The following is a 23,292-nucleotide window of genomic DNA, read 5'->3' as shown; positions in this document are numbered from 1 at the left end:
ACCACTGTCCTAGGGGAACTAAGCTACTTCACGAAGAGGGCAGATGCCTGCCTTCCTATCACCCTCAGGAGGCTAAAGATGGGCCCCAACTCTATGCTTCTTTCTCCTAAATACCCCATTTGAGTTCTGTGATTTCCTTCTACTTCTTAGTTTCACTGTGTAATATGGCTTTCCCAATGCTGCTGCCACTGGTCAAATGGTACATACTCATATTTCCCCATGTTTGCCCCTCAAAAGTTGATTTCAGAGAGGAAGGGAGAGGGAGAGAGAGAGAAACATCAATGATGAGAGAGAATCACTGACTGGCTGCCTCCTACACGCCCCCTACTGGGAATCAAGCCTGCAACCCGGGCATGTGCCCTTGACCACAATCAAACCTGGGACCCTTCAGTCTGCAGGCCGATGCGCTATCCACTGAGCAAACCCAGCTGGGCCCTCAAAGATTATTTTAATCTGCTGCTGCCTGAACCATTTTTTTTAAAACCATCGCAATTTTATAGTTTTCAATTATATTGTCTGACACCTTTTTCTAGACACCTTTGTTTTCTTACATACTTCTGTCTACCTTCATGTACATACACTGTACATTTTAGAGAAACATCCATTAGTATTTTGTTTTATTTTGTTTTGCAGTGAGCACCAACACTGTCGGCTTTGAACTAGAGTAGACTAGCGTCTGGCTCCAGGAAGGCACTGAATCATGGTCTTCAGAGACCAGTCTGCAAATATCTTCTCCCTGGGACACAACAGCAAAGGCTCAGAGTTCATCATCCCACACCAATGGTAGAAATCTCCTTCTCCCTAAATGCACAACCCTATCATGTTGTTCTTCTCCCCCTGCAGCTCCCCATCAGTGTGTCATTTCAACACCCTGATTCCCATCAGTCCACCTCACTTCAAGCAGCTGGTCAGTGTCTGCTTCACACGGGGCATCGCAGGTAATCTAAATACAGTCCAAACCAGGGGTGGGCAAACTTTTTGACTCGAGGGCCACAATGTGTTCTTAAACTGGACCGGAGGGCCGGAACAAAAGCATGGATGGAGTGTTTGTGTGAACTAATATAAATTCAAAGTAAAGGAGCGGAGGGGAGAGCAAGAGAACCGGATAGAACAGCCGGATCCGGCCCGCGGACCGTAGTTTGCCCACGGCTGGTCCAAACCGTAAGACCATGTCTCACCCTGCACAGCGTGAAGGCGGGGGCTCACTGTATATGTTTCAGTAGACAGGGCACAAATAGGTGGAAAGTTAAATAAAAGTTCATGGCAATAAGATAAAACTATTTAGAAAAAAACAGCTGGCACACACTAGAACGGAATCCATATTAATGGTTGTGAGAAGGGAAAAGACAGACCTGAATTAGAAAAGGTAGGAGCCTTTGTACTAAGGCTTCCCTCTGCATCTTTCTCCCAGTTACACAAACACACCGGCAAGAAGCTCCAGGAGCAGAGAATGTAATCAACTACTATGCAGTCATTAATAAAAAAAGTCTTACTGAATTTGGTTAGAAAAGCAAGAAAACATTTATGACTCACTGCTAAGTGGAAAAGGTTACCAAAGGGGATCAGAAAATGCCATTTTTGTCAAAGAGAAATAGGTATGCATATCTAGTCCAAGAAAGAGTGTGGCGGTATTAAGCCTAACAGTCTTTCTGAGAGATGGGATTACAGGGGGTGTTATTTTATAACAACAGGCTATATATACTGGCCAGTGGCATCTCTGTTTCATCCCAGACTCTGAAAAAAAAACCAAAAACACAAAGAAGTATTTGATCCCCATGAATGTGTGTTAAAATGCTTGACGGGGGCCAGAAGACACTGTTTGACTACCATCTGACCGACTCATCTGAATTTGAGGGTTAAAATCGAACAAATCTCGTATTACGTCTGTGTCTGCTACACTGCACTGCACTGCCATTGGCAGCGAACCGTGCCCATGATTCTCCAGCTCTGCTTCTCCTGGTGTTGAAGCCTCTTTTGCGATATCATCTGAATTTGTACTTGGCTTGCAATTCTCTTCTTTGACAAGCACATTTCCACAGGATGTCCCTAGTTCTTACATTAAACTTCCCCTTTGGGACGACTATCTAGATACCTTTCTTTCATGCAACTCTGAATACATACATACCAAATTTCATTAATTCTGTCACTAACATTCTTTCATGTTTTCACATCTCTGAAATTGGACCATGTTAATAATCAATGGCATACTTTTTGACATTTTTTCTCTATTGATACACAAAATAATTGTGTGTGATAATCAACGTGTCTTATAGCTGATGAAAGACAGTATATAGGCTATTTGTTTTAGTCGGAGCAATAAAGTAGGCAGGTGTACCCAACATACGTAAAAATGGGGGTGGGGGGAGAACTCTTGAATTAACAGATAGTTTTCACTTTTCACTGTGGCTTAATTTTGAATCACTATTTCATAGGCCATGCCAAACTTGCTCTCAAGGTGTTGAGACCTAAAACACTGAATGCAAAAAAAATCAAGTTAAATGTCCTGACCTTGTCCAAAGTAAACTTCATTATTCCCTAGTGCATAATTCAAAGTTCATAATTCAGTGAGCTGAATATGAAGACTGACCAGTTAACCGTTTACCTGGATCAGAAAGGAATGCACTCAATCCTTTCATCTAGCAGTCTAAATTATTCATTAGTAAATTATTATTATGATAGCTTCTTCAGAACCAACCTTAAATGCGGCCTCCAAACCATTGCAGTTTAAGAAACCTTCGCAAAGAATTGTCCCAAGCCTTCTGTCAAAATCCAAAGTTTTGGATTTAAACACAACATAATCACTTTCAAATTCCTGTAAATATCAAAGTAAAATATCAGTTTACAGGAAAGAGTCCAGGAGTGAAAACAGCAATCCTACAAGCGTAATCCACCTCCCTCCTGTCAGCCCACTCTTTCTGAGTGAATTTATTTTCATAGCAGGATCCCAGGGCAGACCAAGAAAGACCTATATCAGACCAACTTCTCTGTGGCTGCCTTCCAGGAACACTGAACACTCAGCACCGTCAGCCCATCTTTCCACCATGCACACCCCACGTCAGTGCTCAGACCCACCAGTCTGTCCTCCTCTCAATCCATTTGGATTATAAATGAAAAAGCAGTCTTCCAGAAGAGAAAACAGAACCCATGTTCACTGCAACCTCAGTGTATCTATACATTTCAATACAAAGCTTTTTCGTTTTGTTTTTCATGGAGCAGAAACCCTCCCGGGAGACACTGTGTCTTCAGGTGAGAAATGAAATCACAGGTCTGGAAAGAAGCATGATTCGTGAGAAAGATGAAACACAAAACACCCTTGCGTTTCTCCGCATCTTATCACCATGCAGTTAGCAACCCCCAGCTTCCTCCCAACACATAACCACCCACTCTCACGGTGAGAGAGCACGGGAGGATAACCATCCTCTGCACAGCGCTGCAATGCCCAGTCTCAGAAAGCCAGACTCCTTGGGCTCCCCAGCCACGCTGCCCTTGAGTGCGTGCCCCACATTTAACACAATGAAGTCTTTGCTGCCTCCGGAAACTGACCCTCCATCTATTCACAATAACAGAAATTATGACGACGGCTAACATGTACTCGGTTTTCTGTTCTAAATGCTTTACACTATTAACTCAAGTCTCACAACATATGATGTGGGCAATATTTTTTTTTCCATTTTACAGGCAACAAAACAAACTCAGAGGAGTTAAATAATTCACCCACAGTCACACCACTGACAGATGGCGGGACCAGAATTTAAAACCTGGCAACCTCGTTCCGGAGCCCACGCTCCAACCATGATGTTTCCATGAAGGAAAGCACCTTCTGGGAATTGAACACGCGCTGAACACGGGTGTGACGGCAGCATTCCAGGGCGCTGTGTGTCACAGACCGCACTGTTATATTTAGCACCGAGAAGTCTCCAGCTCTCCTCAATTACAGCCAAGCAGTCTCTTCATTCAAGGGTCACTGACTTCTCCAAGTAAACACAACTTCCCAACAAGTTGTAACAAGCCTAACGAACCCCTCTTCTCGGTATGGCAACGAGGAACATGCAACTTAAGATCCTCAAACAATGGTTTGAACACTTTGTAAGTAATACCTCAGGAAGGGAAAAGGCTCGTCTCCACCCTGGATCTCTCTCCCTCTCTCCCTCACTCTCTCAGCCCAAAGTCAGATGGTCCATCGCACCCCTCCCCTATGGAGTCCCCCAGATCATGCAGACTCCTGTTGCATGCATCTAAACCAGCCGTGGGCAAACTACGGCCCGCGGGCCGAATCCGGCCCGTTCGGCTGTTCTATCCGGCCCGCGGAGCCGAAAGAGCGGAGGGTTCTCTTGCTCTCCCCTCTGCTCCTTTACTTTGAATTTATATTAGTTCACACAAACACTCCATCCATGCTTTTGTTCCGGCCCTTCGGTCCAGTTTAAGAACCCATTGTGGCCCTCGAGTCAAAAGTTTGCCCACCCCTGAAAACGCATGCACCTCTCTATGAAGCAGCTCTGCTTTGGCATACACCCCAACAGGAGTGGGGGCAATCTCTCTGACTCCTTTCTCTCTTGGTCAAGGGCTACCAGGCTTTCTCTGAGCCACCTCTTGAGTATGTCCACTTTCTCCCTGTCTGCGCGCATCGCCCTGCCCGGATCACAATGACTGCTCATCTGGTTTCTGTTAACCACTTGCTAACCACTTTCATTGCCTCTGGTCTTGTCTCACCGAATCGCTCTCCAAACTGCAGTCTACACAAGCTTTCTAAACTGGAAGCCTGATCATGTCCCTCTTCCCGCCATAATCCTCCAATTCATAATCGTATTTTGGGACCCTGGATTTCTTAAGATAAAGTCTCCAAGTCTGGACATCCACCAGGCCCTTCCCTTGTCATTTATGCCCTCAGTTCTTCCGGCGCCTCCCACCCTTTCACACTCCAGGATCTAACCACGCTCCCACTCTGCGTAACACAATTTTCTGCTAACCCCTTGCGTTTCGCCCACTCTTCACCCCTTTCGTTTCTATTTACTTTTCAGTTCTATTTATCGTTGTTCCCTTTCCGCTTCCTTTCCCCTGCTCTGGGAAGAGGCTCTCTCGCAGCGCTCTGCGTCATCGCCTACCTGTGTCCTCCCTGAGTACAATGGCCAGGTTTGTTTGTTTTATTTCTCAATTATAGTACCAATATTGAAAGAGGCTCCCAGCACATAGCTGTTTTGCAATAAATATTTGTTAAAGAATTATTTATTAAAGAATAAGTGATATGCTGGTATTACTCAGGAATCATTATGACGTTTTTCTATATTCCAAACTGCAAAACTGCCCCTTATTAATGACATAGGAAATTAATAGTTTTATCTAGAGAAATGGTATGGTTGGACTTAGCTCCTAAAAGGCACTCAACTCACTCAAGCTGCTGAGTGAAAACCAACCCTAATGATGCCAAGACAGGGGCTGAGAGAGCAGTTCAGGGGCGAGTGCCATCATCCAGGTCAGCGATGAGATCTGGGGATGTGTCCAGCTTCTATCTGACCGAGCCTGATGCTCGGCATGAGAGAAAGAGCAGGATCATGGATGACTCCAAGGCTATGTGCCACTTAATGAGTGGGAGACGACAGGAAAGAGGAGGTTTGGGGAGCAGTAAAGCAGGGGCTTGGTTTCACGAGTTTATTTTGAGATGCACCATCAAGAAACAAGCCCCGGCTGAGGTCTCCTGCTACGTTTGAAACAGTTCTAAACGGAAACACACAGGCCTACGTCCTGGTCCCTGTAAGAGACTGCGGGCAAGTCCCTTAACCTCTTTCATCCTAGAGCGGCCAGACCAGATGGTACCTATTATCACTGTGACCTACGGTCATTTCCAACTTAAAATTATAGGATTCTAAAAAATAAAAATGCAAGGGTACAATATTACCATGTTATTGAAATCGGATGGGTCATAAGTGCTTTGTTTAAAAATTTTACAAAGTTCCATAAATTCTTCACTCATCTCATGGATTTGTCCATTCAGAATGGCTCCCTTGGTACCACCAAATTCAAGTCTCTCCAGCTTTTCAAATTCCAATACGGTGACAAATATATCCTTTGAAAGAAACACAGAACAGTAAAGATCTTTCCACCATCCTGAGCAGGAAAAAAGAACATCTTAAAGTTTCAAAGAAATAATATTTTCAAGCATTCAAAATCTGTGAGTTAATGGACACTTACATGACAACAGATAAATATGAATGATTAAGTTGAACAAAGTCACTGCTCATTTTTTAAAATCATACTCCTGTTTTCATATTTACTATACAGGCAAACCTAGCTTACCATGGCTAAACATATGACTCTCTAACTTTACAGCCTTTTAATAATGAATCTGATCCCCAGGTAATATCCAAAACTCATACTGGCAGCCACCCACCCTTTGCAATGAATGAGCTGTCTCTTCATCAGCTTCAGGGAACATTATGAAAGGAAGGGAGACTCACGCTGCCCATAGTTAGGCATTTAACCTTCGCACTTTAAGAGACATTCAGGCTGATTATGTGATAATGAGAGTTATCAAAACATGAAGCTTTAATTTTCAATAAAATTCAACCAATCTTACATCAACAAAAAAGCCCAAACTTGCTAGGAAGAGCTTGACAAAGAAAATAAGGTACTGCCACCAGTTCCTACTTTAAAAAGAAACCTTAGCCAGCTGGCTCCATACTACACGTGTGTGAATGTGTATACAAGTGTGTGTATTCATTTCATTTGGCTCTCAGTTATTTTCATGTTTTTTTAGTTTTATTCATATTTCAATAGCATAGTATACATAGTCATATACTAATAGAGATTATTTTATATTATCAAATGGTTTTCAAGTATGGAATCCCTATATCAAACATTAAACATTTTTAAAAAGGGGGATTAGTTTACAGCTTCCTGATTTACAATGGTCTTCCAGGAGCTTAGTAAGTAAAGGGGCACTGGGTAGAGAAAAAGGTTCACTTACTCCCAGTGTAATAAAAGAATCAAAACGATTTTTTTTAAAGAAGTCGAAGTAAAGCTTTTAAATCTATCTTTATAGCCCTGGTCTTGTGAACTCCTCATGAGAACATTAAGAAAGGAAACCTCCCACCTTCCACTAAATAAACTGATCCCAAATCACATAAAAAGCCACAGGATTTTTGAAGCCATCAACAACATGAATAAATTACAAGTCAAGAAATGAATACCTCCATTTTCATGCAACGGTCAAGAAATTTGTCAAATCTACAAAACACCAGCTGAGACTGGAAATCCCATGGTTTCACCTCCTTGTTTCCCATGAAATAGTTTCCCAGTCCTTCTCTGTAGTTGGAAAAAGAACTTTTGAAAGTCTTTAAGATGTTAATGGCCACCTGCACCTTTTCCAGAGACTCTTCAACTTCTCCTTTCAGAAGGTCTTCAGGTGAAAGGTAGGCTGTTGCCTAGGATTTAATGAAAGGAAACAATGATCAAAAATACGTTCAATAATTCTTTACTGAAAACATCTGTTTCAATAAATCATTTTATTTTATTTTGTATTGAAATATTTAATTTTTTTTTCACTTAGTTTTCAATGACAGTGAATTGGGCCAGCAATGCTGTGAAACAGAAAGCATAAATTCTAGAAGTTCAGGCATTTGGGTTGCAATAACATACATTAGAATAATCTACAGATGATTAACATTTCTTGATTTATACATTCTAGCAATAACTGCTAAGCTTCATGGATATGACAACTGTGTAATCAGAATTTGAGCAGGTATTCCTGCCAGCAAATACTCTACACGATTTTTTTTTTCATACAAAGAAATACACAAGCCAGACAGGCCAGTGTGACTCAATGGTTGAGCAATGACCTCTGAAACAGGAGATCATGATTCAATTTCCAAGTCAGGGCACATGCCCGGGTTGTGGGCTCAATCCGTGGTTGGGGGCGTGCAGGAGGCAGCTGATCAATGATTCTCTTTCATCATTGATGTTTCTATCTTTCTTTCCCTCTCCCTTCCTCTCTGAAATCAATAAAAATATATTTTAAAAAATCATTTTTGAAGAGGCTAATAAAAGTAAAGTTATATGTATAATAAAATACGTAAGTGTGTATATATATATATATATATATATATGTACATATATATGTTTGGGGGGAAAGAAAAATAAAAAATGCTAAGTTTTAGGCTGATATAACAGGACTATTTCTGCTACAAATTTTATGCAATGAGAATTTTACTATTATCAGTACACCATATATTGTGTTGTAATTAAAAATCAAAATTTATTTTAAAATATGGAGCAAAGCATAATGAATTAAGAACTCCACCACTTATAGTTGGGTGATCTAGAGAAAGCTATTTACCTTCTCTGGACAGCAGGGGTTTTTAGGGGTTGCTGTTGTTATTGTTTAAATGTAAAATGGATCTACTAGCACCTTTGTCAGTGAATTTCTGTAAAGGGTTTAAAAGAGTTCCTGGCAAGTAACAGGCATTATACAATATTTGTTAAATATTTAAAAAATAAAATAAAATCAGAAGACAGCAAACAACTTGTGAGCGAGCAGAGTTTAGCTCTTCAGGGTACCTAGGTATGAAAGTTGCCACATTGCTGATTTTTTTTATTCCTAACATGTTGGGGCAGATTTACTACAAAGTCCACTTGAAGAATCAAGAATCAGGTCAACAGCCGAAACCGGTTTGGCTCAGTGGATAGAGCGTCGGCCTGCGGACTGAAAGGTCCCGGGTTCGATTCCGGTCAAGGGCATGTACCTTGGTTGCGGGCACATCCCCAGTGGGAGGTGTGCAGGAGGCAGCTGATCGATGTTTCTCTCTCATCGATGTTTCTAGCTCTCTATCCCTCTCCCTTCCTCTCTGTGAAATATCAATAAAATATATTTAAAAAAAAAAAAAAGAATCAGGTCAACAGAACCTTTGGACAGAAGTCAGGAACAGTAACTAAGGAACTAGAGAAGCTACATTATTTCTTTGGGAGCTTGGCAAACTCTGGCCATCGACACAGACTAGGGACCAGGGATAACAGGTTTACAGACCTATAGGTAACCAGGATTTGTTACAAGCCACAGACAACAATGAGTGACCGCCTTCGGGATTTATACACAAACAGGACATAGTCTCAAAATGAGGTGAGGATTCGGGGTTTCAGAGAAGTGGTGGGAATGGTCATTGACCCTGCAATAGTGGTCATGCTTAACAACAGAGCAAGAGAAACTCGCCTAACAGAGAAAGAGAAATAGAATACAGCCAGAGGTAAAATACACAAGGAACTGCCCTGCTATCTCCTATCAATAGCTTCAAGGATCTGTAAGCCAAAAGTTTGGAACCAACTTCTATGAGCTTCTATTAAATGCCACTCTGGACATTTCACTTAGGTTATCCCATTTGATCCTCACAATAGCCCATGGGCTAGGCATTATCCGCACTTATTGATGTGGAAACTGAGGCTCAGGGAAGTGATTTAACTTCCCTCAAGGGGTTCAATTAGATTTGAATCTACGTTGGTCTGCGTCCAACATACTTTCCATATATCACTCCACCTCTTCAGAAGCGGAGAGAAAATAATACGCCTATTAGTAACTCCATGTTATAGACCAGAAACTCTTAACTGCATGTCAGGACACCTGTTCTCTACTCTGGATTGCCCCCTACATTCTGGGAGAAATGGAGCAAATGATGTTATCTTCCAGGTCTAAGGTAATTCATCTGAAAACACACACACACACACACACACACACAGCCAGGGCTGGATGGAAGCACAGTTCCCCAACCAGTTTATCCTACAACATTGCAATCTTCATTACTTAGGAAGGCAAACTTCCGGTGCCTGGGGCAGCAGCAGCTCCAAGCTGTTTGTGTCTTGACTGCGAGCAGACATTCCAGGCTCCTAAATACCTTCCAATTTACCCCCCTCCACAAAGAAAAATTTTAATTTTCTGTATGAGCTAGAGGTGCAAACCACTGGGAAGCATGAGCCTAGATCAGGGACTTGGAGTCAATCACAGGTACCCCCTCTCCTCTAGCAAATAATCCAGGCCTTTCCAACAGAGCCCACCTCCTGGGCCACAATGATTGTTCCGGGAGTAGAAATAAAACGCACGAACCAGAACTAGAAAGGAAGTCAGCTTCTTTCCCAGGAAGTTCCTCTCCTGCCAGGACACACATCTGGGGCGACCACAAACCACCTCACTTAGCCTGTGGTGAGAGTCCGAGAATAGAGTCAAACACAAACCAGCAACCTGGAGCCTGGCAGGAAGCTCTGAAATGGTCAGGCCGCCTCTGGGAACAGGCTACCCCTGAAGTCACTGCACTCTTAGACGTTTCAGGGTCACATAAACTTACACACTTGTTGTTTTTCACTCTAGTCTGTCCGTTGCAGCCGAAGGAGATCCCATTTCGGTGGGAAGCCTTCTTAACAACTCAAAGGCTAAGCCATATACACAGATCCCGATTCTCTGGCATTTGGTTCAGGCACATGCCCTGCTGTGGACTAAACTGTGTCCCCAAAAATTCCCATGTTGAAGCCCTAACCACCAATACAATTGTACCTGGAGACAGGTCTTTAAGAAGGAATTAAGGTAATTAAATGAGGTCAGATGGGTGGGACCCCAATCTGCTATAAGAAGAAAGGGAAAGGTCCCTTTCCACCATGTGAGGACACGGAGAGAAGGCAGCTGTCTGCAAACCAGGAAGAGAGCTCTCACCAGAACATGCCCATGCGGGCACCTTCATCTGGCTCCCGGCCTCCAGAAGTGTGAGTAAACAATTTCTGAAAATAAAACCATCCAGTCTATGGCATTTTGTTCTGGCAGCTCACGCAGACTAAGACACACACTCCCACTAAGAACCACCACAAGTGTCTTTCAGCTCTCAAATTATATAACATCCTCTGATATCAGGGACAGGAGAAGAATGTTTACACAGAAAGGATGCAGAAGCAGTCCATTTGTTCTAACATTTTTCAAGTTGACTGAAGAATAGAGAAGAGATTTTTAAAAACCCACAATTAATCAGAATTCCATTAATACAATTCCACTATTTTTTGAGGATAATTTTTTTCCAGCCAGATTCTCTAACTTACTTTACTTTCTAAAAGTCTTCCACCAGCCAGTGTTCCTGAGGAAACCCAAGAAAAAGCTACACAGCACTATATACAGCTGCCTTTTATTGGGAGTCTTAAATCTCTTTGAAGAAACGGTGACATTAAGCAAACAAAATTCATTAACAGCCTGTCCTTTGAATGGTTTTGACTTATGTCCAGAGCTCCTTTGCTATTTATGATGAAAAGTCACCTGGTCCTTCACCATAAAAGTCCTTTCTACAAAGAGAAAAATAGTATATTCTGACTGTAGACTGGGTTAATTCATTCTTCATTGGCCTAATCAAACCTACCACATGGCAATCATTCCTCTCTTTCCTATTTTCAATGCCACATACCTGATCGATGAAGAGATTACAAAACTCTTGCAACAAAACTATGACCCGAGCAGGGGTGTTGTAAAACTCGGAATGACTCCAGATCAGGCAGATGGTATGAAATAACGGGGCGATCAGACCACGGGTCTGTGGGAACTCCGTCTCCTGGAGACACTGAATGTGTCTCCTCAGCGGTCTCAGGTAGAGCGCCACATCTTGGGCTTCGAGGAGAGCTGGAGGAAGAAAGCCACTGTCACTTCTGACCTCACTTCACAGGTTCAAGAGGACAATGCGGAACAACATGGCTGGGCTTGAATGTGGTCCTGGCTCCTTCCAGATCACTCATCCCACAACTGACACAGGACAGGTTTGGAAGCCTTTACACCCCGTCCGTCTGGGACCGCCATGCAGGAGAGCCCTGGGGTAGCTGCTCACACAGCACAAGTAAACTGACGGCAGATTCAGTGGGCAATACCCTGAGAGTCTAAAGAAATGGACTTAGCTCCATGGGGACGGGGCATGAAGCATCTCTGTGAAGTTGTCACTTTGTGATCTGGGTTACAAGCTTCATCCCTAGAATGTCAATCCCTCCTAGGTACTTGGACTAACGATTTAATCATCTATGGCCTCATTCCAGTGTCCTGTGAGCCTAACCCAGGCAGTGACTGGGAAATTTTCCACTATATTATTAATCATAATATAACTTGCTCCGATTCTCCCAACAATTCTGCAAGGAAGGTGTCAACATGCCAGTTTGTCCAATGAAAGCCAGAAGCTCAGCCAACTTAATATGGGACGGGAATCCAGATCTGACAGACCTCCCCCACAAATATCCCAAATATCCCCCTCATCTATTGCCTCTTTTCAAATAGAATTCATGGAGAAAGCCCTACAATTTTATCAAAAGCATTTCCAAAGTAGATTTCAAGTATTCCTAACCTTCCACATGTTACTTAAGAAAAAATAAAATTTTCTAATGTTAAAAATAATCGTTACTTGTTCATATTATAATTTTATCACTTAAAGCTTCAGAATTATGTCTATTTATATTTGCTTAACCATGCCTAAGAAAACATAAACAGAAATCCAGAAACTGGGAGGGTGTTACTGGATAGCGAGCCCTGACTGGTGTGGCTCCTATACACCAAAAGGTTGCAGGTTTGATTCCCCGTCAGAGCACATACCTAGGTTGCAGGTTTGATCTCTGGTGGGGCACATACGGAAGGCAACCAATCGATGTTCTCTCTCACATCGGTGTTTCTCTCTCTCTTGCTCTCTCTCACTCCCTCCCCTCTCTCTATAATCAATAAGCATATCCTTGGTGAGGATAAAAACAACAACTGGATAGTGAGAGGACAAGGAGACTTTTCACTGGATCACTTCTTATAATTACTGGGTTTCAACAACGTGCATGCATTACCTGTTCAAAATTCACCAACCAAACAAACCCTCCTCTCTGTATGTTTAATCTTCCCTAAAACTTTGATGACGACTTTGAGTTCTTGCGAGCTCAGTAGGTCTATTTACGACACTCAGAGAGTCTCCTAGTGAATAACTGGAGTAACTGCAGCCCAACTGTTGATTAGAAAATCTCTATGCTGGGCTTTGATTTGTCCCCTGCTGACTACCAAAGGCCTTTGCCCTTCACATACACACATTCTCATTAAAACTTACACCTGGAGCCACTTCGGTAGGTACCTACTATAGACCCAAAAACTGAGTATCAATAGAGGAGGGAGTACAGATGATTCAGATGAATTTACCGTCCAGCCGGTGTGGCTCAGTGGTTGAGCACTGTCCCATCCACCAAGAGGTCACTGGTTCAATTCCCAGACAGGGCACATGCCCACATTGTGGGCTCGATCCTGATGGGGGGTGTTCAGGAGGCAGTTAATCAATGTTGATATTTCTCTTATGATGTTTCTATCTCTCTCTCCCTCCCTTCCTCTCTCCATAAGATCAATTAAACATTTTTTTTAAAAGATGAATTATCATTAGAAGACCCAAGTACCATCGTCTTGTGAGCAGGCTACTGGTCCAAGGCTGGTGCGCGGGCAGACAGCGCCAGGTCATGAGGGGCTCGCAAGGCCAAGGAACAAGAGTCTTACCATTTTTTACAGCCGTGAAAATGTCCTTCAAAGCTGGGAAATAGCTGCTTCCTTTCCTTTTCAGGATCTTCACCATTTTGAGGACAGTAGGAGCCTGAAGCTAAATTGGGAAAAAGAAATTAACAAATATAAGCTAGATTAATGACTAAATAAATGCATTCCATAATAAAATATTTAAATTATATTCCACTCATAAACAATACACACAGCATTTAACCCTCAAAGACATATCTGGTTTCAAGTCAAAAGTAATTTTTAAAATAACATTTTTGTCTTGGCTTTCTTAATTTGAATTTTTAAAAATAATTTACATATTAGTACACAGGTAAAATATTAAAATCTACATATATACTAGTAAAAGCCTTAGCAACCAGCTGACCGGCCGACAGCTATGCTGCGCACTGACCACCAGGGGGCAGACGCTCAACGCAAGAGCAGAAACCACAGACATGGAAACATGGAACAGACTGATGAATCTCAGAGGGACGGGGAGAAGGGGCAGGGCGGGAAGAGATTAACCAAAGATCTTATATGCATACTAGATGCCTGGTGCATGGATTTGTGCACTGGTGGGGTCCCTCAGCCTGGCCTGTGGGGATTAGGCCAAAACCAGCTCTGGGACATCCCCTAAGGCAAGGGTCCTCAAACTTTTTAAACAGGGGGCCAGTTCACTGTCCCTCAGACCGTTGGAGGGCCGGACTATAGTTTAAAAACAAACAAACCATGAACAAATTCCTATGTGCACTGCGGGACCGACGAGTCGGCTGCTAAGCAAGACAGGCAGCGGCACCCGGCGGGCCGGATAAATGTCCTCGGCGGGCTGCATGTGGCCCGTGGGCCGTAGTTTGAGGACGCCTGCCCTAAGGGGTCCCAGATTACAAGAGGGCACAGGCCAGGCCAAGGGACCCTACCGGTGCACAAATCCGTGCACCAGGCCTCTAGTTTCCACATAAAATTTCTTGCTGTTTCAGGAAATCTCTAAGAGACCTGTAAACATAAGAATAAATGCCTTAGTTTTAGAGCATTAAATGGAGTAACTTGTCAGGAAAGTATCCAACAGAGGAACCAAAGTTAGCTCTCCCAAAGCAACGTCTCTCCACTAAGACCAAATTCTTTCCCAAATCAATTAAATTGACTGGATTAATTAAATATCATCATCTTCGAAGTCTCCCTGGGAAATCTCTCCTTTTCTGTGCCACAAAGTGCTTCCAGTTATCTCCAACGCTGTCCAAATATTCTCAAAAAGGCAAAACTCACATTAACTCCCATTCATTTTTAAAGTGTATACCAAAAAGCGCTTCGGAAAAAGAGACCAAATTATTAAGTCACTCAGAGACAGTAGGTTAAATTTTTAGAATTATTGGAAAGCTCTGCTCCAGAGGCCAAATGCTACAAATATTCTTCAAATTCAAATCAGAAGCACTTTCTTAGCTCTCTACTTACTTGATCATAAATGCATGATAGATTCTCTTTCCTCATCGTCCAGAAATCCAGTTCCGTTTGAGGATTCGAGTGAAGGCCATTCAGCAGGGGCTGCCTTGAATCTTTCTCTATAATTTCTTGGATTTGATGTGACCATTTAATGACCACTGATTCAATGGCATGGAGCACTGTCCTTTCATTTGGCTCCAAACTACAAACATTGATAGGATTGGAAAAACAAGTCAAATCATGTCATCCAAATAAAGATAGGGCTTGGGTTTTAACAGGTATTTTATGTACCCATAAACTGGTTTTCTAAATAGAAATACTTCAAAATCAGATCCATTATTTTTCCGACCTCAGTGTGAGTTGTGACATAGTTGTCATTGGTATCTCTCTAACATTAAAAAACATTGTTGCCCGGCCGGAGTGGCTCAGTGGTTGAGCATCGAACCATGATCCAAGAGGTCACTGGTTCAATTCCCAGTCAGGGCACATGACCGGGTTACAGGCTCCATCCCCAGTAGAGGGTGTGCAGGAAGCAGCCAACTGATGATGTTTCTCTCTCATCAACGTTTCTATCTCTCCATCACTCTCCCTCCCTCCCTCTCTAAAAATCAATAAAAAATATTTTTTTAAAAAACACACTGTTAAGCAAAAAAATTATAGCCTCTAAACCATTTTACTGAAAGAATATTCTTCACATCATGGCAACTGTTGGCAAATGGGTATGTTGGCTCTCCATTTTAATACCATGAATATACCATGTCATTACGTACTGGGTCCCTGGAGGTTTCGTATCCAAGTCAAATTTTCCTGCAATAGTCGGAATTGGCAGAAGAGTTCTTTTCAACATTTTACCCCTTAAAATATGCATTTTATGTTTCATGACTTCTACGTGACGTTCCATGTCTTGTGAAATAAAACAGGACCAGGATTTATGGTTGTTCCTATTCAAAAGAATTGGCACTAAAATCTAGAAAGAAAAACATGTTTAAAAGCAGTTAAATTAATTTACATACAAGGTGCTCCTTAAAGGTTTTCCTGTCAAACAAAATCGTCAACAAAACCACTTCATTTCATAAATATGCTCCTATGATATCAAATCTACAAAAAAAAGAGACAAAATCAGCGACCCATTTAGAATTCATAGATGACACAAATTATTTCAAAGAGGCAATAACTTACTGCTTGTTCATTCATTTGCCCATTTATCAAACATTGGTGAAGGCTCTCAATAACTCAAACTCTGCATGAAATAAGCGAAGTCAGGTCAAGTAAGGAAACTGCTTTCTTAATGCAAACTGAGCACATTGGCAGGTAGATTAATGGAAAAAAAAAATCTTTTTGAATCGCATGGAGGCGAGAGTAAATTAACCTTCTCAAGCCCCGATGGCAGGGCTGCCCTGACCGAGATCTCATTTACTAACTCTTAACCCAGCGGTTCCCAATGTCTGGGGCACAAGAGCATCACCTGGCGGTTCTGCTGGGAGCCAGGCGCTAATTTGTCTGAGGTGTGCCCTGGGCAGGGGGTGTTGTCGAGTTCCCCAGGACTCAGTGGTCGGCAAACCGCGGCTCGCAAGCCTCCATCTGCCACTCTGTTGACTAATGAGTTTGCCGACCACTGCCCCAGGTGGTTCTAATGTTCAGCAAAGCTTGAAAACCCCTGCTCTGACGCCACAACCAGTCACCGAGTACGTTGCTCCTCAAAGCCCGTGTATCAGGTTAGAAATGCAGAATCCCAGCCCACGCAGCCCGCCCCTCCCGGAATCCCCAGGTGGTTCTGATACACATTAAAGTGCCAGTAACATTTAGGCCCTAAACTTTAGGGGGCATTTCTCTGATGTTAAGGGGAGAGAAGGGGGACTTTGAAGGCAACCATACCTAACACTTTGTTTCCATTACTCTTAACCACTTAGAAACTGACAAGAATCAAAAACTGATTTCCAAAACCCTTTCCAAAGTGTCAGTTTGTCTCTACTCTGTAAAGTTTAAAACCTCTAGCTGAGTACAAGAGCCTATTCAATTCAAGCTGCTTTTTATTTACCTCCATTATTTAGAAAGAGGAAAAAGATGATCCTACAAATACCACCTGTGGAACATGAGCATCAGTAAGTCTCCATTGCTTTGAGGAACAGCCTAAAAGCTATTACACTCCATCCATTTGGCTCAAGAGATCACTGGCTTCTACATTCTCTCTCTTAAAAAAAAAAACACAAAACAAAACAAAAACAACAAAAAACAAAACACACACACACACACACAAAAAAAAAAACAAACAGAGCTGACCCGAATAATCCCACGTGTCACTGAGGCCATCGAAAGAATCAAATATTAAAGATAGACTAGCACCTCATCTAGGAAAGCAGTTACATGTCCCAGAGATGAGGCCGGTATCTCTCCAAATAAAACCGTTCGAAAGAAATCATTTACTCCAGTGCTTTCAGTAATCTTCTTGGCAATATAAATGAGTTTATGTTTTGCATCTCTTGGAATCTGAAACAGGAACAAGATAATTAGTATAAGTCCAGATGTAGTTTCCATGTTAACAAGCAGAATCTAACTTGTAGCCAGGCCGCTGGCAAAAGAAAGGAAACCGGATACCTACCAGAGTTAAGTGTTCCAGCTCCCTGTCCACTGACAATTTTTTAAATGAGCTACGATTATAAAAGTAGCACAGCAAAAAAATTCAAAATTCACAAAACCCGAAGGCAAGTTCCTGTTATTGTCTCTCTTCTCTGGGATCCTACCTCCCAAGTAATATTACGACCACATCCAGAGAAGATAGTAACGTTTGCATTCCTCCGAGGCACTGTAAGACCTAAAGACTGTAAATCTTGCTGCAAACTTTTCACACTTGAGAAATACTAAATGCCGATGCTGTACGTGTAGGTGACAGTTAACCTTCCAGGGGACGCGCAGTCTGCATTAAAAGGGGGCGGGGGGGCGGAGGGAAGAAAAAGGAAGCGGGAGGAGGAAGGCTCCCTCCCCTCCCGTCGCTGGTAAACGCCAGGTTTGCGCAGAGGACCCCGCGCTCCTTTTTCAGGGCTACGTATTCTTCCCGGGGTGAAGTGGCGTTGGCGCCCGTCAGGGCTCTGCCAAACACGTTGTTAAGGACGTGGCTCCAGGGTGACCCAAGAGCGATGAGAGGAAGTTACCCGGCACCGAAGCCACCTTGCGCCTCCACCCAGGCAGTGGGAGGAAGCTCTGCTGGTCCCGCTTCGTCCGGGCCCAGCAGGCTCGAGCTGACCTTCGGAAACTTCCTGCCGCCGCTAATGGCAGAGTGGGCGCCTCTGGGGGGCTCTGCCGACTCCAGGGCGGACTTCAGAAAGCGTTTTTTCAAGGACCTGAGTGTGCCCCGCCCCCCGACACCCAAGCAGGGACCACGGGCCTGTCCCCGCCCGAGTCCCCGAGATGCTGGGCGGGCGGCGTGGTCGGGTCCCCTCCGCTCGCTTTTTACCTCCCGGGAGGCCGCGAGCCGCCCCGCGGCGGCGACGCCGAACACCAGGCAGGCGGGGCTGGGGCTCTCCAGAAACTTCGCCAGGACCCGCCGGCGGTCCTCGCTCTCCAGATGCTGGCTCCACGTCTCCGCCGGGAGCCCCAGCATCTGCTCCAGGCGGCTGCCGAGGAAGCGCACCCGCGCGTCTTGGGCAAAACTCCGAGCTCTCCTGGCCGCCGCTGCCTCCTCCTCTTCCTCCTCCTCCTCCTCGTCCTCCTCCTCCACCTCCAGCACGTCCGCCGCCTCCAGGCCGGAGCCCGGAGTTAGGCGAAGGGTCGGGGCTTCTCGCTCGCCTCGCGCCTCCCGAGCTCCCACCGGGGCTGCCATCGGGCCCGTCCAAGAGACGCGGGGCTGGCCGCCTGCGCGCGCGCCCCTGCCCAGCCCCAGGGGGCGAGGACACCCCTCCGCAGAGGCGCCCCTGCAGGCTCCCAACTCCTCCCGCGACCACCGAGCGCGCGCCCGCCCTTCCCCACCTGCGGCTACTGGGCAGCAGGCGTCGGCGTGCACTGAGCCCCGCGGGAGGCGCGGTCGCGGGCCCAGGCTGAGCAGTGCGTCCCGTTTCCCGGGAGACGGAGTCCCCGCCCCGTCCCGCTGGGGGCGGAGTGAGCGCAGAGGGGCGGGGCTTCGGGCTCAGGGCCTCAAACCCGACGGGGAGAGGTGTGTCCTCGGCTTCTCCGCCCACTGGAAGTCTCCGCGCCGCCGGCGAGGACGAATCACGGCCCCGCACGGATTAGCAGCTGCGGTTTCAGCAGTACCATCTCGGGTGGAGTTTATGGCGCTTCACAGGTGTTGAATGTTTTACAGATGGAAGGCAGCACTCCTCCAGCAAAAAGGGGACAACTGGCTTGATTGCGGTGGTCTCACCCTACGCTGTGGCCCCGGTTTACCTGTGAAAACTTCAACCCCTGTGCCTCCCATAGAGCGATGAAGGAGTGTTGCCCTCAGTAATCCATTTTGACTGGTTATTGATAAACAGGTGTTTCCAGCAAGATTCAGAGCCTCAAACAGTTTTTCTTTTGGGGATGTTAATTGTCTCTTGCAGACACCTACACGCTTTTCTAGTTACGTGATCAGAATCTTGAATTAACATAGGCTCCTGGAAAGCCTTGATAGTGCTGGGGCTCCAGTGGCTGGTTGCAAGTCTGGAAATCCCTGCAACCACCTCACAGTGCTGCTTATTCCAGCTTTGCGACCCCGACCCCTGAGTAACGGGAATTCTGTAAGTAAGAGTTGTATTAAATTGAAAGTGAAAAATGAATTTCAGATCCAGCAGGAAAAGTTAGATAGTAGTGCAAATATTAAAGTACAAGTTTCAAAAAGCTACATAAGTAACTCCAAATACAGAATGGACATGCCAAAGTCCCACTAAACTCAGTATTGAGGAAACCAACAACATGGAGACGTTGGTTCCAACGAGAATTAGAAAAAGATTTATAGGCAGTGGAGAAAGTCTGTTGGAATAAGATTACTAAGCTAGAAAAATACTTTTTAATGTCCTCTGGGGCGATAAAATCTTAACTTTCTGGAGGGGTTCTTTTTTTGGAATAATTTATATTAATCTACATCTGTAGTGAACAAAAATAAAAATATTACTTCACAGAGTCTCGCTCTGTAATCAGTAGTAGATAACGAGTCAAGAAAGGTACATTTCCCTAGATAATTAAGTAATCCTTTGGTGGGCCAGTTAAACAACGTTAAAATGTGACACCAAAAAGACATGCTGCCTTTCTTTTACCCGATTCCCACCTTTTCAATACTTTTCCTTAATAATAGCTAACATTTGTCAAGTACCAGCCAACAAGGGCCATGTACTGTGCTGAGTTCATTTATTTGCTCCACAAATATTTACTGAATGCCAGCTAAGTGCTAGCACTGCTGTTGATGCTGCAACTACACCAGGAAAGGCAGACCAGGTCCTGCTCTCAAATCCAGGTATAAGCTGGGTTTACACTGGCCAGGCTGGTGCTAGACCTCAAATGCAGGTATAAACTGGGTTTATATGTGTGTGTGCGTGTGTACATGTGTGTGTGCGTGTGTACATGTGCGTGTGCGTGTGTGTGTGTGTGTGTGTGTGTGTGTGTGTGTGTGTTCCAGCACAGGGCATAGTCCGAGAGGAGGCTGTGCTCTCCAGGGTAGAGCACAGAAAACCCATCTCACAGCAGCCTACACCAAAGACGGTTGTCGTGTCACACGACAGGTCTGGTTGCAGTGAAGTCGGGGGTTGGTTAATTCAATGACTCAGAGATGAGACTTGTTCACATCTCTTTTCTGTGGTCTCAATAGCTCAATGAGTCTTCCATTCAAGGTTGCTGAGTGGTAATGATGCTTTCTGCCACTCCGTGTAGGTGACAATGTTCAGAGGCAAGAACAGGGAACGTCTTCACTTTTGAGTGGAGAAAACTTTCCAGTACCTCCCGGAAGTCTTCCCCTTACACCTGACTGGCTACAGTTACATCCCGTGCTCATGTCTCAACCCTGCCTTTGTCAAGGGAGATGAGACCTCCCAGGTGAGCTTCACTTCTCAAGATCCAGCACCAGCCTCCTCTTACAGATATGGCCACTAGGAGGAGCCAGCGAAAACTCTGGGCTCTGTTCCTGAGGGCAAGGGGGAAGCATGTCCATTGACAGGTATTTCTCTCAGATGCCCCCAATACATATAACATCATGGAAAATATGTTAAACTAACATGATTTCCCATGAATTACAAGCCTTTATTACTTTTTTTAAAAAAAGTGTGGCTAAACATTAAAGGGACTTTATTCTTGGACAAGCCCTTGACTGAGATCAACTTAAGATTTTGAAAGGAGAAAAAGGAAAACAGGGGAAAGTTGAGAAAATGTGATTTGAGGAATTTTATTATCTGGATTTTCAGAGACATCAAGACACAGAAACAAGGGGATGAAGGGCAAATGCGACAGGGAGCTGCTGTTTATGTCCTCAGACACATCATAGGGTCGGCAGAGAAGGGTGACATGCCACTGAAAACACATACACGCAAGTCACAGGAAGGAATGTCAGTGTGGAAAGTCAAGCCCATTCAAAGCAAAAAGAAGGAATTCTTACCATTTGCAGCAGCATGGATGGACCCGGAGAGTATTATGCTAAGCGAAATAAGCCAGTCAGACAAAGACAAGTACCGTATGATTTCACTCATATGTGGAATCTAATGAATAAAATAAGCTGATGAGCAAACCCAGAGACACAGAAGCATGGAACAGACTGACGAATTTCAGAGGGAAGGCGGGATGGGATTAACTGAGGAATTATATGCGTATATGCATAGCCTGAGGACACTGACAATAGAGTAGTGAAGGCCTGGGAAGGGCGGGTGGAGGGGTTCAATGGGAAAAACAAACAAACAAACAAACAAAGGGGACATTTGTAATACTTTCAACAATAAAGATAAAATTTTTAAAAAGACCCCTCAAAGCAGACATACAACAGTTATGTTTTCTTCCCACTGTTGGTTTTGACTTTTTTTTTTTTAAAAAAAGGGGGGGTGGGGGACTAAAGCATCTTTGCAGAGAATGAGCATGAATTTAAGAATTAAAGGGGGAAATGCTGCAGAAAAACCAATGGATTTGCAGAAAGGCATAATTTTGCAATACAGGGTGGGGCAAAAGTAGGTTTACAGTTGTTCATGTAGAAAATACTACAATAATGAATAACAATACAAGAATAAACTGTGTTTCGCATGCTCACAACTGTAAGCCTACTCCCCCCCGCCCCCCGCGCCCTATATTTAGAGAGAAAATACCGAGGTGCACCGGAAAGGACTGACAGAGGCCAGGAGCTAGCTGGCAACACCGCAGGGCTGTCGAGGAAATCCTCACCCAGCACTCGGTCTCATCTCTTCCTGGACAAGTCGATGTGCTCTGCTTTGCATTGTGGTGATCTGCACAGCTCGCTTACATTACCTCAGCCCTTCGGAGGCAGGCACTGTAAGGGGCCATGCCATTTTTTAAAATCCCCAGCAGCATCTAGCCTAGACCTCTAGCAATATTTTTGCTCAAATATTTGTTGGAAAAGCCCTTCTGATGGAAGGAGATTTGACTTGGGATGGTGAACACACACACAATATACAGACGATGTATTATAGGATTGTGTACCTGAAATTAATGTAATTTTATTAACCAATGTCACCCCGATAAATTTTTTAAAAGGGGGAAAAAAGCCCTTCTAAAAAAAAAAAAAAAACAATGCCAGGAAGAAAAGGACTTCTGTGACCCAAGCAATTTCAGTCAGGGAAAGGGTTAGAGCCCCTGAAGGGAGAAGGGAAAAAGAAATCTATAAAAAGAGACTAATTAAATTATAGGCAATCAGAACAAGAAGGAAGCTTTATTTTAGATGCACAAGTTCCAGAGAAGAAGATTTAGAGATTAAATAAATTCATCAAAAGAACATGAAAGGGAGTTAAGTTGTAGGGGTACAAGCGCAATCACTTGTGAATCTTCCCTGAATTGTATTAAACACTAGAGGCCCGATGCACAAAATTGGTGCAAGGGGCTTGGCTCCCACCACTGCCTCAGCGGCCACCCCCCACGGCTTTGTCCAGAAGGTCGTCTGGAAGGACGTTGGGTCTAATTAGCATATTACGCTTTTATTATTATAGATTATTATTTCTATTCCTGCTTGTTAAACTTTTCCTTGACATCAGAAATGAGGAGCCAGCAGAGAAGGTGCTCAGAGTCGCACAGGTGGGAACTAAGTGAGGATTAGAGGTTCCTCTCAGAGTTGAAGGCATCACCCGTATATGTAATTAAGCATTGCATCTGTCTAGTGTCAACAGTTTACTAAGCCCTTTCACAGGTGATGGCTGATTTAGTGGAGATATTTGAGAACAGTGTCTCCTTTTTCTTTTATATTT

General features: G+C 44.1%; 1 protein-coding gene across 1 annotated transcript in view; it reads right to left on the bottom strand.

Moving 5' to 3' along the window:
* The window catches only part of DNAH11 (dynein axonemal heavy chain 11), a 196,777-nt gene extending 178,229 nt beyond the window's left edge, over nucleotides 1-18,548 (bottom strand). The window contains exons 1-9 of the mRNA XM_080663816.1: nucleotides 18,387-18,548; nucleotides 17,279-17,422; nucleotides 15,691-15,902; nucleotides 14,948-15,137; nucleotides 13,505-13,604; nucleotides 11,418-11,629; nucleotides 7,185-7,418; nucleotides 5,894-6,061; nucleotides 2,696-2,812 (exon numbers count right to left, since the gene is read on the bottom strand). Of these exons, the coding sequence (XP_080519942.1) occupies nucleotides 2,696-2,812; nucleotides 5,894-6,061; nucleotides 7,185-7,418; nucleotides 11,418-11,629; nucleotides 13,505-13,604; nucleotides 14,948-15,137; nucleotides 15,691-15,902; nucleotides 17,279-17,422; nucleotides 18,387-18,533 (1,524 nt within the window). The 5' untranslated portion in view covers nucleotides 18,534-18,548. The remainder of the gene's footprint in view (nucleotides 1-2,695; nucleotides 2,813-5,893; nucleotides 6,062-7,184; nucleotides 7,419-11,417; nucleotides 11,630-13,504; nucleotides 13,605-14,947; nucleotides 15,138-15,690; nucleotides 15,903-17,278; nucleotides 17,423-18,386) is intronic.
* Nucleotides 18,549-23,292: the final 4,744 nt, after the last annotated feature.

The sequence above is a fragment of the Plecotus auritus genome, assembly GCF_963455305.1.
Source record: "Plecotus auritus genome assembly, chromosome: 4".
NCBI lineage: Eukaryota > Metazoa > Chordata > Mammalia > Chiroptera > Vespertilionidae > Plecotus > Plecotus auritus.
The sequence above is the reverse complement of the archived record's forward strand: the minus strand, read 5'-3'. Positions and strand labels throughout refer to the sequence as shown.